The 13,400-nt window shown below is 48.0% G+C and overlaps 1 protein-coding gene across 1 annotated transcript in view; it reads left to right on the forward strand.

Moving 5' to 3' along the window:
- Positions 1–500: 500 nt before the first annotated feature.
- LOC311350172 (protocadherin-15-like) overlaps positions 501–13,400 on the forward strand; it is a gene marked incomplete at its 5' end in the record, with an annotated part of 188,434 nt that continues 175,534 nt past the window's right edge. The window contains one exon of the mRNA XM_084470183.1: positions 501–1,548. Within this exon, the coding sequence (XP_084326309.1) occupies positions 501–1,548 (1,048 nt within the window). The remainder of the gene's footprint in view (positions 1,549–13,400) is intronic.

Here is a 13,400-nt window from a genome sequence, read left to right on the forward strand (position 1 = left end):
TTCATATACGGAGAACATGCAGTCAGGGTCAATACCTACCCTAACCGAGGGCTCGGGGAAGCCTCTGACGAAGTCCTGTGTTTGCGGGAACAAAATGTCGGGAGCGGATAGCCACTCCGTTTGCATCCACTGCCTCGGGCTGGAACATGCCAAGGCAGCCCTTGCATCCCGACTACCTGCGAACACTGCGCACGTTTCTCCAATAAACCCCGCAAGCGTCGACTGAGCAAGCAGGCGAAGCTCTTCGCAGCGGATCCCGCGATGGGGGTAACCGACCCACCACTGCCGGAGCTAGCAGGAGTCTCCCGGGGACTCGGCGCCCCACCGGGCACCAGCTGGGGATCGGAGGTGGACCTCACCAAAGCTTCCCAGCCCCCAGAGTTGACTCAACCTGACTCTATCGAGGCTAGCCTGCTGGTGGAGCCTGAGGACGCCGAGGGCGGTTACTCCGAGTCGGGAGAAGACTCCTAGATTCCTATTCCCCCCGCACCGCGTCACCTATGGTGGTGGGTGCCGCGTGCACCAGCTCCCCGCACCCGGCCGTCAGCGTGGACCTCCACGAGGCCTGCAGGAGGGCAGCTGCGAGGCTCAACATTGAGTGGCCCGAGCCCCCGGTGGAGACCGCCACTGCTTCGACTAGCCTGATGCTCCCGGCCTTTCCCGAGTGCCTGGAGAAAGCGACCCGGTCCTGGAACAAGCCTTTCTTGGCCAAGACCCCTGTCCAGGGTGGATCGGCGCTGGACTGGGCCGGCATGGAGGAAAAGGGGTCCTCTCACATCCCTCCGGTCGAACCACTGCTGGCCTCGCACCTCCACCCCACGCAGAAGTCCGCCATTGACTTTGGCGAGCCCTACGCTGCCGTCCAAGGCCGACTGCTTCCAGTCTTCACTGACAGACAAGGGCTACAAGGCGATGGCCACGACGGTGAGGGCACTCAACGCATCGTCGCTACTGAGCTGGAAGTCGACATGTCAACCTTGCCCACCCCAGCCCTGTGGGATGAGCTGTGCCTCGTGACAGACTTGTGCCTGCGCCTCCACAGGAGCGCTGTCCAAGCGTCCAGCAGGGCTATGGCTCTGATGGTCGCCCAGGAGAGAGCGAGATGGCTAAACCTGTCCAGTCTCTCTCTGAGGGAGAAAACTCAACTTCTCGACGTACCCGTGGACCCCAAAGGCCTGTTTGGCCCAGCATACAGCGTCATGCTGAAACGCTGGGAGGAGAAGAAGAGAGAGAGTGAGGCACTGCGACTGTGTCTCCCCAGAAGGGCGCCTTTCCCCACCAACGCGCCTGGCCAGGTGTTCACCCAGCTCCTCCACCGGCTTATCGCATCCAAAAACGTCAGCCCCAACTGGCCCACGGGGCCGGCCAGGGCCAGAACATGCCGCCGGAGCATGGAGGCCCGGCCAGACACCGTCACCGTCCCCCCTAGATGTTCTGTTCCGAACCCGGTCCCAGGACGGGTCACCGAGGGCATGTTCAGGGCCCTGCAAGCGGCGTGGAGAAGCCCGTTCGGTGCTCTCAGTTCACGACCGGACAAAGAGAAGAAGGGTCAGCCCAGCAGAGAGCTCGGTGGAGTCGCGGCTGTTTCCCTTGGACACATGCAAGTGCAAAAGCACACACCAGTGCCCAGAATCACACATGTGTCCCCCTTCTGTTCAATGTTTATTAAAAATGTTCCCATGCGAGCATCCAGGCTCCGAGCCGAGGGCGCTGCTCTATGTAAAAACACAAAAAATGATAAACATAAAAAAGGCACAGAATACAATAAAACAGTGCCTGGTGGGCGTGAGCGCCGGTGCGCAGCCCACCATGCCCATTTGGCCCGGCATGACAGCGAAACCAGCGGGGCTGGGGCCGCTGTCTGGCCGGGCTCAATAGTGGCGTGCGTACAGTGCGTCTGATTGGGTTACAAAGACTGTAACTGCCGGCTACAGGCTCCAATTTGCGTCCACTCCTCCCCATTTCAATGGGATACTGCAGTTGCAGGCCCGTGGGGAGAAAGCTCACGTTTTACAGAAGGAAATGGGGGCAATAGTGCCACAAGAGCAAAACCAAAGCGGTTTTTACTCGAGGTACTTTCTGGTCCCAAAGAAGGGGGGGAGCCTGTGGCCGATATTGGATTTACGCACTCTGAACAGATACATGAGACAGTACAGTTTCAGAATGCTGACGCACGCCGCTCTTCTACGCTTCGTGCGCCCAGGTGACTGGTTCACGAGTGTAGATTTAACGGACGCTTATTTCCATATCCCCATTTATCCCCCTCACAGGAAATATCTCAGGTTCGCCTTCCAGGGCGTAACGTACGAGTATTTGGTCCTCCCGTTTGGCATCGGGGGGCATTAGCTCAGGAGGTAGAGCGGGTTGGCTGGTAACGGCAAGGTTGCTGGTTCGATCCCCGGCTCCTCCTAGCTGAGTGTCGTGGTGTCCCTGAGCAAGACGCCTCACCCTAATTGCTCCTGATGAGCTGGCTGTCGCCCTGCGTGGTTGACCCATGTCAGTCAACACTGCTATATAAATGAGGACCATTTACCTTTCGTCAAGTCCACACAAGGGTGTTTGTGAAATGCACGGAGGCTGCTATCACGCCCCTCAGGGAGAAGGGGATGCGTTTGGCGACGTACATAGATGACTGGCTTCTAGCCACACAGTCACCCCAAGAGGCTCAGGCGCAGACCAGCTTGCTCGTGTTGCACCTAATGTCCCTGGGTTTCACGATAAACGTGAAAAAGAGTGTTTTGGTTCCTACCCGAAACATAGTGTTCATAGGCTTGTGCCTCGATTCAGTAACGTTCAAAGCACGTCTATCCGCGGAGAGGGTGGAAGCCTTTCAGGCTTGTCTGGCGCTTTTTCGCAGGGGGAAGTTCAAAACATGCCTCAGACTACTACTACTACTGCCGCCTACATATGAGGCCGGTTCAGCGATGGGTTGCGTCACTGCGCACACAACCCGATGCGCCATGGCCATCGCCGAGTGTTGGTCTACATGGCGTGCGCCTTGGTGCTGCGCCCTTGGAGACGTGCGTCCTTTTTGACTACGGGCGTTACCATGGGAACTGTCCTGGCAAGGGTGGACCTCTCGATGGACGCCTCTCGAGCAGGATGGGGTGCCGTATACGAGGGCAGAGCGATAAATGGCACGTGGAGTTCACATATGCAGTTTGTTCACATAAACTGCCTGGAACTTCAGGCTGTGTCGCTGGCGCTGAAACATTTTCTTCCCTTTATGAGGGGGCGGCATGTTCTAGTCAGGACGGATAACACCACGGTGGTGGCGTATAAACCGACAAGGGGGACTGAGCTCCCGGCAAATGCACATGTTGGCACACAGACTGATCATGTGGGGCAACGTTCACCTGTTGTCTCTGAGAGCAACACACGTGCCGGGCGCACGGAACTGGGGAGCGGATTTAATGTCCAGGGGCAACCCTCGCTAAAAGGATTGGGAACTCCTGATCCTTATAGGCCCCCGTTGGCCGGGGAAATATTGGTTGGCAGAAATAGTCCAGTTGCTGTGCAGCCAGCCTTGGCCTCTGCCTTTACGCAGGGATCTTCTGACACAAGCGCACGGAGAGATCTTCAGAGCCCCTACAACAGATAGAGCTTAGGACGCTCTTGTTTAAGACGGCTTTGTTGCTCGCGTTGGCCACGGCTAAACGCGTAAGTGACATCCATGCGCTGTCGGCGAACCCGGCATGTATGCAGTTTTTACAGGGGAACTCAAGGGTTTTGTTAAAGCCGAATCCTGCTTTTGTTCCCAAGGTATTTGACTACCACCCTATTGAGCTGTTGGCTTTTCATTCTCCTCTTTTCTGCTCCCAGGAGCAGGAGCGGCTGAATGCGCTCTGCCCAGTACAGGCTTTATGCGTCTATGTTGATAGGACAGCTGGATTCAGGAAGTCTGAGCAACCTCTTTCGAAGCACAGTTTGTCACACTGGATTGTGGAGGCCATAGCCATGGCCTATAATAGCGAGGGTTTAGAGCCCCCTATTGGCCTGCGCGCACATTCAACTCGGCACTGTTGCCTGGGCACTGTTTCAGGGGGTTACAGTGGGAGAGATATGTGCGGCTGCCAGCTGGGCGACGCCTTACACTTTCACTAGACTCTACAGGTTGGATGTTACTGCGCCTAATCTGTCTCACACAGTCTTGAGCGTTGGATCAGTAACCATGCCTGTTTGACAGGTTTTTTGTGCTGGAACTTCTTTGGCAATACGGGAGTTACTATATCCCATAGTGAGATACCGAGCAAAAGAAAACTTAAGGTTAAGAAGTTAAGCAAGGTTTTCTGATACATGAGTGAGGTATCTCACCTGACCACCCTCCTTGCCCGGAGCGAGGAAGAGGTGTTTGCCTATAGACTGAAGAGATGACGTGACGACGGGACTTATGTAGTAGGAGGGAGTCCCTCCCCTGCAAGCAGACGTCACGTCTGTTGGCCAGTCACGACTGGCGTAGTGTAAAATTGCTTCTGGGGGACAGCGCGAGGGGCATGTCCCATAGTGAGATACCTTACTCATATATCAGAAAACCTTGGTTAACTTCTTAACCTTAAGTTATGGGGAGCTTGTATATGCCTCTCATTTCACCCCTAACTGCTACGTGGCTAGGTCAGACTGGAACCCCACTGTCTCTCCCCTGAACTCAGGTTTTACACATGCTTTGGTAAAGGTCTCTGTTGCAGTTGCTAGTAGCAGAGAGAATTTAAACTTACACATGAAATGGTTTCGTGCAAAACAAATCGCAAATTAACCTCAGTGAACTCCTCCTTTTTTTTGGGCTTTTGCGTTTAGTATGTTTTTCCAAAACAACACCAAACAAATATTAACCAGTTATGAATCTCTGAATGTGAATGAATGAACAGAAAAACAAACCAGAACAATGTTTGTGTATCCCGTTGAGCCAAAGGCAGTTATAAGACGTTCCACCAGCATCATTTGATGCCCTTTGTTTATTTATTTCTCCAGTCACTTTCTTTGTTGAACAACTGATCAACCCACTGGCTTACATCAGGCTTCCTGTCCAATTGCATTTAGACGGAAAATCACTGCCAGACGCTGCAAAACCAGCCTCCCTATTCCCCGGTGTCAGCGAGGTTGTAGGAAACGGCGGCGCACAGAAAATGAATTCTCTTCTTTTTTTTCTTCTTTTTCTCCTTTTTCTCCTTCTTCTATCTTCCTTCCTCCGTCTCTGCCACATGTGAAACACATCAAAGAGTCTCCCCCCACACTTCAGTCCTCTCATGAAAGATAGGTGTACAAATGTGGCAAATTATATATGCTTCAAAGTTTGGGGGGAGGGGGGCGGAGAATAGAATAGAAAAAGCTGCGTGAAATCTCCCTGTGGTGCACCGGTAGAAGCTGAGAAGACAGCAGTGGACTCATGGTGTTTAGCCTTTTTTTCTGCATTTCCTGCTTTTGGTGTGTCCGGGTTCCACCTTCTTAAGTGTTACAGTGGTACCGGTTGCTAGGTTCTAGTCTATTTCTGCTCTGTGTACGGGGAGGATATTACAGTAGAATATGGTGGCCACTTAGGATATTGTGTTACTCAGCGAGGGAGACGGAGTGTGTGTGTGTGAGAGAGAGCAAAAAAAACGATTTGTATTCATATGTCGGACAATGCGCCCTGTGTTTCATCCGTGAGGAGAGAGAGCTTGGGGAAAACGGAAGAAAACTACTTATGGAGACAAGTTTAAGTCCCTTCCAAATCATAGCTATCGCGAGTGCTGATGATTACAGGAGTTCCCATATGCTGATTCTGTCCTGCGCTCCGCATATGATGGTGTTGATGCGGGTGGTCGGGTCCTCTCCGCTCCCTTAACATATGCTCGGGGCTGATGATCTCCCAGCTTATCACCTTGCGAAGCCACTCTGCAATGGGGAGCCGTGACACTGAATCACTCAGGCAGATGCAGAGGAGACGGAGGCGCCTCCCTCCCTTACGCTTACTTTAAATTGCCTCTCACCGTCTCAGGAAGTATGCAGAGAAAAATACAGCCAGTGCGCTGTCAGGAACCAATAACACACCACTTTGTGGTCGCTTGTCACTTGGCAGGGTTGAACGTCTTTGTTTTTTAAACGGCTCTTTTGAATCCAGAAACTGCCACTATGGCACGTTTTGCCCGTATACCCGCCATCGAGCAAGAAAAGTACAAATATATAATACTACACCCGCCATATTGATGCCTGAGCGCTCGCAGAAGTTGAGGGGGGGTAACGCATCGCATAACAGCTGTTTACTCCGGTGCGGGACAACGTTTGGCTGAGCCCAATGTGTGTCTCCAGGCTGGCGCTGTGAAGTAGGAACAGGCATGGCCTCTGCGGCGCTAGATGAAGAATCCTCTCTCATTTATTTACCATTCTCCTCTCCTCTCCTTCCTCCAGGTGGGCAGGCAGTAAGGCTTGACAGAAGATGAGGCGGGGCTGGTGTCTCTTCTTCAGGTGGTGGCTGGGGACCGCCATGACAGTCTTCTCTCTGCTAGCCTACAGCCGAGGCCAGAGCCCAGACGGTAAGGTGGAATGAGACTTCTGAACAACCAGGCAGGGTGGGAGGGGGGGGGGGGTTATACCCTCCTATCAACGGCCCTGCCGGGTCAGAAGTGTGTTTCTCTTGTCAAAGGATTAAGATTACAAGGTCAGAAGGCTAACAGACTGCATGCCAAATTGATGTATGAAATGCCTACTGTGTGTTTAACACTTATCTTATTGCCTGCCATAATGCCTTTTTTGCAGCAATTCATAATGTTCAAATGCTCTGGTGGGCTTTGCGTCTCACCAAGATGTTCTTGTGCTTGAGCCTGAACCGGGGCATTTCTGGGGGAGTTTGCATTTCTCTCCATCTGTTCATGTCGGCTCCCCTCTGCCTACGAAGACACAAGTCTTGCTGGGAAAAAGCTGCTAGAGGAAATTATCAATTGATGCTTAACAACCCCAGTCCTTCATGGGTAAAAAATGAAGTTGAATTGGAACGCGATAATATCTCTTTATGTTCAGTTAAGGTTAAGACAATAATATGGGTCACACCATATGAAGAGTATGTAATATTTCAAATGCAAGCAGTTGCAAGATCGTGGATGGTAAGCGGTTGTAAGCTTTTTACTCTTAACCGATCAGCTTTATATGGACGGTGGATCAGTGTTAAATCGTACTGCTTATATAGTGTGCTTGGATTCCCATCCACTTTATGCATTAGATCATACTCAAATTGAATCACTGGAAGATATATAGATAGTGTACATCGTGCTTTCTCTGACACAGTTCAGTGGTCCGACTAAGTTGATTCCTTTTGCAGTTGTGAGTGTGAGCTTCCATTTTAAAAACAGATGTTATTGACAGTTTCCACTGATAAATTCCTCATTCAATCCCAAAAGCTGTCAGCAGGTCCTACCTGTCCCAACAGCAGGTCCCACCTGTTGTTGAACAGTGTGTTTGTGGTGTCACAATATTTTCACGTTGCCAAAAATGATTAAACGGGAACCTCTTCATCACAACCCTGTTCTTCAGAATCTGGGCAACATTGCATGTGTGAAGTAACTTTCCGTAGCAGCTATGTGCTTTACTCATACTATTCTATACTTGAATGGAAAAAATAAAGGCTATCCATTTTGTAGGAGATATCTGTGCTTGCTTGGTCAATTTTAGAATATTGCAGTGGCCATGGATGCACTACAAAGGGAAGCAGAAAATCTGATCCTGGTTATCCACATCATCAGTCTAGTGCTCACATAACGCCCGATTGGTTTTACAAGTGGTGGGAAAAAGGATCTGCAATTAGGGTCCAGGGTTATTTCAAATTCTAAAGAAGCCGAGGTTTGTAAAACTCAAATATTATACAAAGATTAGTGTAAGAACATTTGAGATTTTAAATGTTAATTTTGCTATTACTATTTACTCTTTCATTTATAAATTGGTGTTTATGTGTATATATTCCCCGGGAAAGGGAAGTCTGGGGCCCCCTGCTTGAGCTGCTGCCCCCGCGACCCGACCCCGGATAAGCGGATGAGGATGAGGATGAGGATGAGGAGGTGTATATATATATATATTTGTGTGTATTTATCTCTATATATATATATATATATATATATATATATACACACATGTATATTTACATATATTTATTTGTGTGTGTATAAATATATATATATATAATGCATGCAGGTTTAATCTGCGCTGTGCTGTGTATACAGTATGCACGGTGGAAGAGGCTTAACAATACAAACGATGACTGTCATCCAGTCCTCTTTCACTATTATCCCTCCAATATAGGTCAGCAGTTCTGTTTGGCTCAAGAAACCTCCATGCGGAACCTCAATTTCACATCTTATCGAATGGCATTATGCTTACTTTGACCAGACAGTGTTTCATCACTGTAATGCCAATAATTACATTTAAATTTTAACTATTATAATCATCTCTTTTCATCTCTAGGATGTACATGTTTCTGCTAGCTTCTCCTAGCGACTGTGATCTTTCTAATGCAGGGGTTGAGTATAAGGGTGTGCATTGCCTGAAGTACCCCTTCATCAGTACTCCCGATTTCCAGGAAAGAAAGGGTTAGGGTTAGATATCTCCAGAATTCTCTGACATGAAATCAATCAGAATTCATGATTTAGTTTTTGATACATATCTCTATATATGTTTTTTTTTGTTAAGGCTGTTTGTGTTTAACATTTAAATTATCAGTGCCTCTCAACTCAACATGCTGGCAACACTATTTGACAACCTTGCATGGCCTTCAGGTACTCTGTTTCAGAGGCAAAATGAAAAACAGTTTGATGAATTCCTTTCCTGAATAGTTGTATATCTGACATTGGTGGGTCATTGAAGGTTTGCTGGTTGTTTGACTCTGAAAGCACGTGCAATCACTGTGGCTTTTTCGCAGAGTAGTTTTCTTTTCTGTGGTTTTATATTCGCCTCCGAAACATTGGTTTACTTTTTCGCCTGTCTACAACAAAATACTCACGGAGGAGAGTTAAGTATTGTGGTGTGGTTACGGCTCAGAGTAATATGTCGTGTATGTGACCAGGGGGACGGACGAGCGTTGGGGCTTTGGTAAAGTGATCGTGCGTCAAGGCTTAACAATCTGGAGGTCCTTCATCCCTGCCTGGGTTTTAAATCGGAGGAGCTTTTTAATCCCTCTGATTATGGAAATGACCGGGTGTCTGTGGGTCCTACTGGTTCCAGACTGACACTGTTAATTACACAGAGAGAGAGAGAGAGAGAGAGAGAGCGAGAGAGAGAGCGAGAGAGAGAGAGAGAGAGAGAGAGAGAGAGAGAGAGAGAGAGCTAGATGAGAGAGAGAGAGAGAGAGAGAGAGAGAGAGAGAGAGAGAGAGAGAGAGGAGGGAGAGAGAAGTGGAGAGAGAGAGAAAGAGAAATTGGAGAGAGAGAGAGTATAGGAAGAATGAAGGAATTATTGCTGGTTGCACCGCTGGCCGATGGCTTCAGATGTATTGCTGGCGACATGGCCGAGCAAAGTGTAATAGTTTGGGGAGCTGAGAGACACGGTAGGGAGGACGGATGATGAGAGAAGGTGAGAGGGGAGGTCGGAGGCAGGGCGGAGAGGGAGAAGGTGGCGGTTGTTGATGTTGTCATTTTTATTCGTCGTCGTGTGCATTCCAGGGATGATCTTGGTTTGCGAAGGAGATCTTTTTTATAGCCGCCCTCCCTTTCTCCAGCGCTCCCCTGAGTCACCGACACATTTTCTGTCTCCTCACCCATAAATCTCCCCAGGACGACAACCACAAGTGCCCTTGGCTCGGGACGACATCTTTAAAAAAATACCAAAAAAAAAAGGTGATGAGTAAAAACGTTATGTGTTGCTGGTGACAATGTCGTTATGGTCTCTCAAGAAACAATCTAGTTTTGCACACCCTATTCCTTAACGTTAACATTAATATAATAGAGCTATAAAAGGGGAATATCGCCGTGATATAAGTGATTTGACTTTACTAGTCTTCCACTCTTGACGTCTCATCTCATCCTTTTGTGTTTGTCACTTTTTCAACCCCTCTGCGTATTCCCCTGCCTTCCGCATTTTTCCCTGGCATATCCTCCTCTCCACCTCCCTTTCCTCCACCCACCTCCCTCCGTCCCATCTTCTCCCCTCCACCTCTCTCTCCCCACCCCCACCCTTCCTGCCTCCCTCTCCTCCATCCACCCTACCATGTCCTCCTCTCCACCTCACTCCTCCCTCACCTCTCCATTCCTCGCTCCCTCTACTCCTCCTCCCCCTCCCATGTCTTCCCCTCCTCCTCGGGATTATCTGACTCTTGACGAGGCCTCCTCCTCACACCCACAGCAGTCGTGTGTGTGTGTGTGTGTGTGTGTGTGTGTGTGTGTGTGTGTGTGTGTGTGTGTGTGTGTGTGTGTGTGCGTTACCGCGGTGCAAGGCAAAGTGGCAAACTTAACGCGTGTCTTTCAATTCTGTGAAAAAAAAGCTTAGCCAAAGGGTAACGAAAGGTCAGGTCTGAATCAAAATCAACGCTAGTTACTAAACGTCCAGATACACACACACACACACACACACACACACACACACACACACACACACACACACACACACACACACACACACACACACACACACACACACAGATACGCATGCACGCACGCACGCATGTGCACGCACGTGCACAGACACAGCCACTGGATGCTATTATCTGAACACAATTGGCTTACATAGCACTATTGTTGTGGGGCTGAAAGCCTAGAAGTTCATGAGATGTCAATCTTTTCCGTACAACAAGTTACGTGACAGAAATGTTTGTAATTTCAGAGCGGAGCAGGTGGAGGTGTTTACCTCTCAGTTGACTGATTTAGAACTGTAGCGGAGTGAAAAAAGACCTGAAGTGGTACATAATTGGCATCATGGCCCATTTTAGATTACACTTGACTCAAATGCAGTTTTCAAGATGCATATACAGCACGCCATTAAGCAAATTCACAATGAATACAACCAAACATTATGCAAATACAAGGCAAGGCAAGGCAACTTTATTTATATAGCACTTTTCATACACAAGGCAGACTCAAAGTGCTTCACATATAAACATTGTCATACAATAAAAGAAAATAATAGATACGTAAAAAGTAAAACAGATAGAAAATAAAGGCAAAGTTTAAAAAAAAAACATTTTAGAAAGGCAAAGTTAAAAAAAATGCATTTTAGAAACTGAGAAAATAAAGGCAAAGTTACTAATAAAATAAAAAAATAGAAGCATTGTAGATTTAAGATTTAGCAGAAAGCTAAAGCAAACATAAAAGTCTTCAGTCTTGTTTTAAAAGCTGTCAGAGTTGGGGCAAGTCTTAAATCCTCAGGGAGTTTATTCCAGCTATTTGTTGCATAGTAACTAAATCCTGCTTCCCCATGTTTCGTGTTGACTCTGGGGATAATTAACAGATTGATCTCAGAGGATCTTAGTGGCATAGAAGGCTTATGTAGTGGAAGCATATCAGTTAAATATTTTGGCCCTAGACCATGTAGGGATTTATAGGTTAGCAGCATGATTTTAAAGTCAATTATCTGACATACAGGGAGCCAATGTAACAATTTAAGAATTGGTGTAATATGTTCACATTTTTTGGTCTTTGTTAGAACTCTAGCAGCAGCATTCTGAACAAGCTGTAGTTGCCTTAGAGTTTTTTTTGGGAGACCTGTAAGGAGACCATTGCAGTAATCAAGCTTGCTAGTGATAAAGGCATGTACAAGTTATTTGTAAGTCTTCGGTAGACATGAGCCCTCTAAGTCTTGCTACGTTTTTAAGGTGATAATATGCAGATTTTGTAACTGATTTGATGTGACTGTTGAAATGTAAATCTGAATCCATGATAACCCCTAGATTTCTGGCTTTGATTGAGGTTTTCAGGGACAGAGAGTGAAGGTGTTGGGTAACTTTAAGCCTTTCGGTTTTAGCACCAAATTCAATTATCTCGGTTTTGTCCTCATTTAGTTGAAGGAAATTTTGGCACATCCAGTCTTTGACTTGCTCAATGCACTGGCACAACAGATCTATTGGCTGATAGTCATTTGGTGATAGCGATACATAGATTTGCGTGTCATCAGCATAGCAGTGATGGTCAATATTGTTATTTTGCATGATTTGCCCTAGTGGGAGCATGTAGATGTTGAATAGAGAGGGTCCTAAGATCGAACCTTGTGGGACTCCACATGTCACGTTTGTTGATTCTGAAACAAAGTTGCCAATGGAAACAAAGTAGTTCCTATTTTGTAGGTAGGACCTAAACCAATTTAAGACTGTGCCTGAAAGCCCCACCCAGTTTTCTATTCTGTCCAAAAATATTGTATGGTCTACAGTGTTGAATGCAGCACTGAGGTCTAGTAGCAGAGTCTGTGTTAAGACGGATGTCGTTTACAACTTTAATAAGGGCGGTCTCGGTGCTGTGAAGGGGTCGAAATCCGGATTGGAAGGTGTCATAGCAACCAGTTGATGCCAGGAAGTCACCAAGTTGCTGGAGGACAACTTTCTCAGTGATTTTACTTATGAAGGGTAGATTTGATATTGGTCTGTAGTTGTTAATAATAGAGGCATCTAGGCTCCGCTTTTTTAAAAGGGGTTTGATAAATGCAGTTTTTAAGGCTTTTGGGAAAGTGCCTGATTGGAGAGAGTTGTTAACTATTTGCAATATGTCTATTGCTAGGCAGTCAAAAACATTCTTAAAGAGGTTGGTAGGTAAAGTATCAAGGCAACAGGTGGATGGCTTCAGTTGTGTCACAGTTTCCACAAGAGTTTTAGAGTATGACATTAAAGCATGTCATTGCCACGTTACTTTTGCCTGAAAAGGGTGGTAGTCCAACATTTTAGTTTAAAGTGGAGACAAGGAAAGGCAAGGAAAAATGATGCACTATGCTACGCTATAGAATAACGTATACGCTTGGTAAATCTGTCCAAGCGGCATATGTCATGCTGTTCGAGCAACTCTCTCTTTGTTCCTCATCGACAACCGTTTACCCATGGCAGGTGTTGGGCAAGACCTGGTCGCCATCTCGGTGGTCACCTGACACGGGATGCCTCTGTCCCACCTCAGAATGCTGTCCATCCATTCTCTCTCTCTCCCTGTCTCTATCCCCCCTCATCTCTCTCTCTCTCTCCTGTTTCTCACCTCTGTTACTCTCACTCTCCCCTCATCTCGGTATCTCCCTCTCCATTATCATGCCCTCCCTGTATCTCATTTCTCTCTCATGTTTTTCGTCCCTGGGTGTCTCTCTCCCTGGTCTCTACCTCTTCCCTGTCGCCTGCTCCCTGGTCTCCCCTGTTGCCTTCTCTCTGGTCTCTCCCTCTCCCCTGTTTCCTTCTCCCTGGTCTCTCCCTCTCCCTTGTCGCCTTCTCCCTGGTCTCTCCCTCTCCCCTGTCGCCTGCTCCCTGGGCTCTTTCTCTGCCC

Source organism: Micromesistius poutassou (assembly GCF_964030765.1).
Source record: "Micromesistius poutassou genome assembly, chromosome: 7".
NCBI classification, from domain to species: Eukaryota; Metazoa; Chordata; class Actinopteri; order Gadiformes; family Gadidae; genus Micromesistius; species Micromesistius poutassou.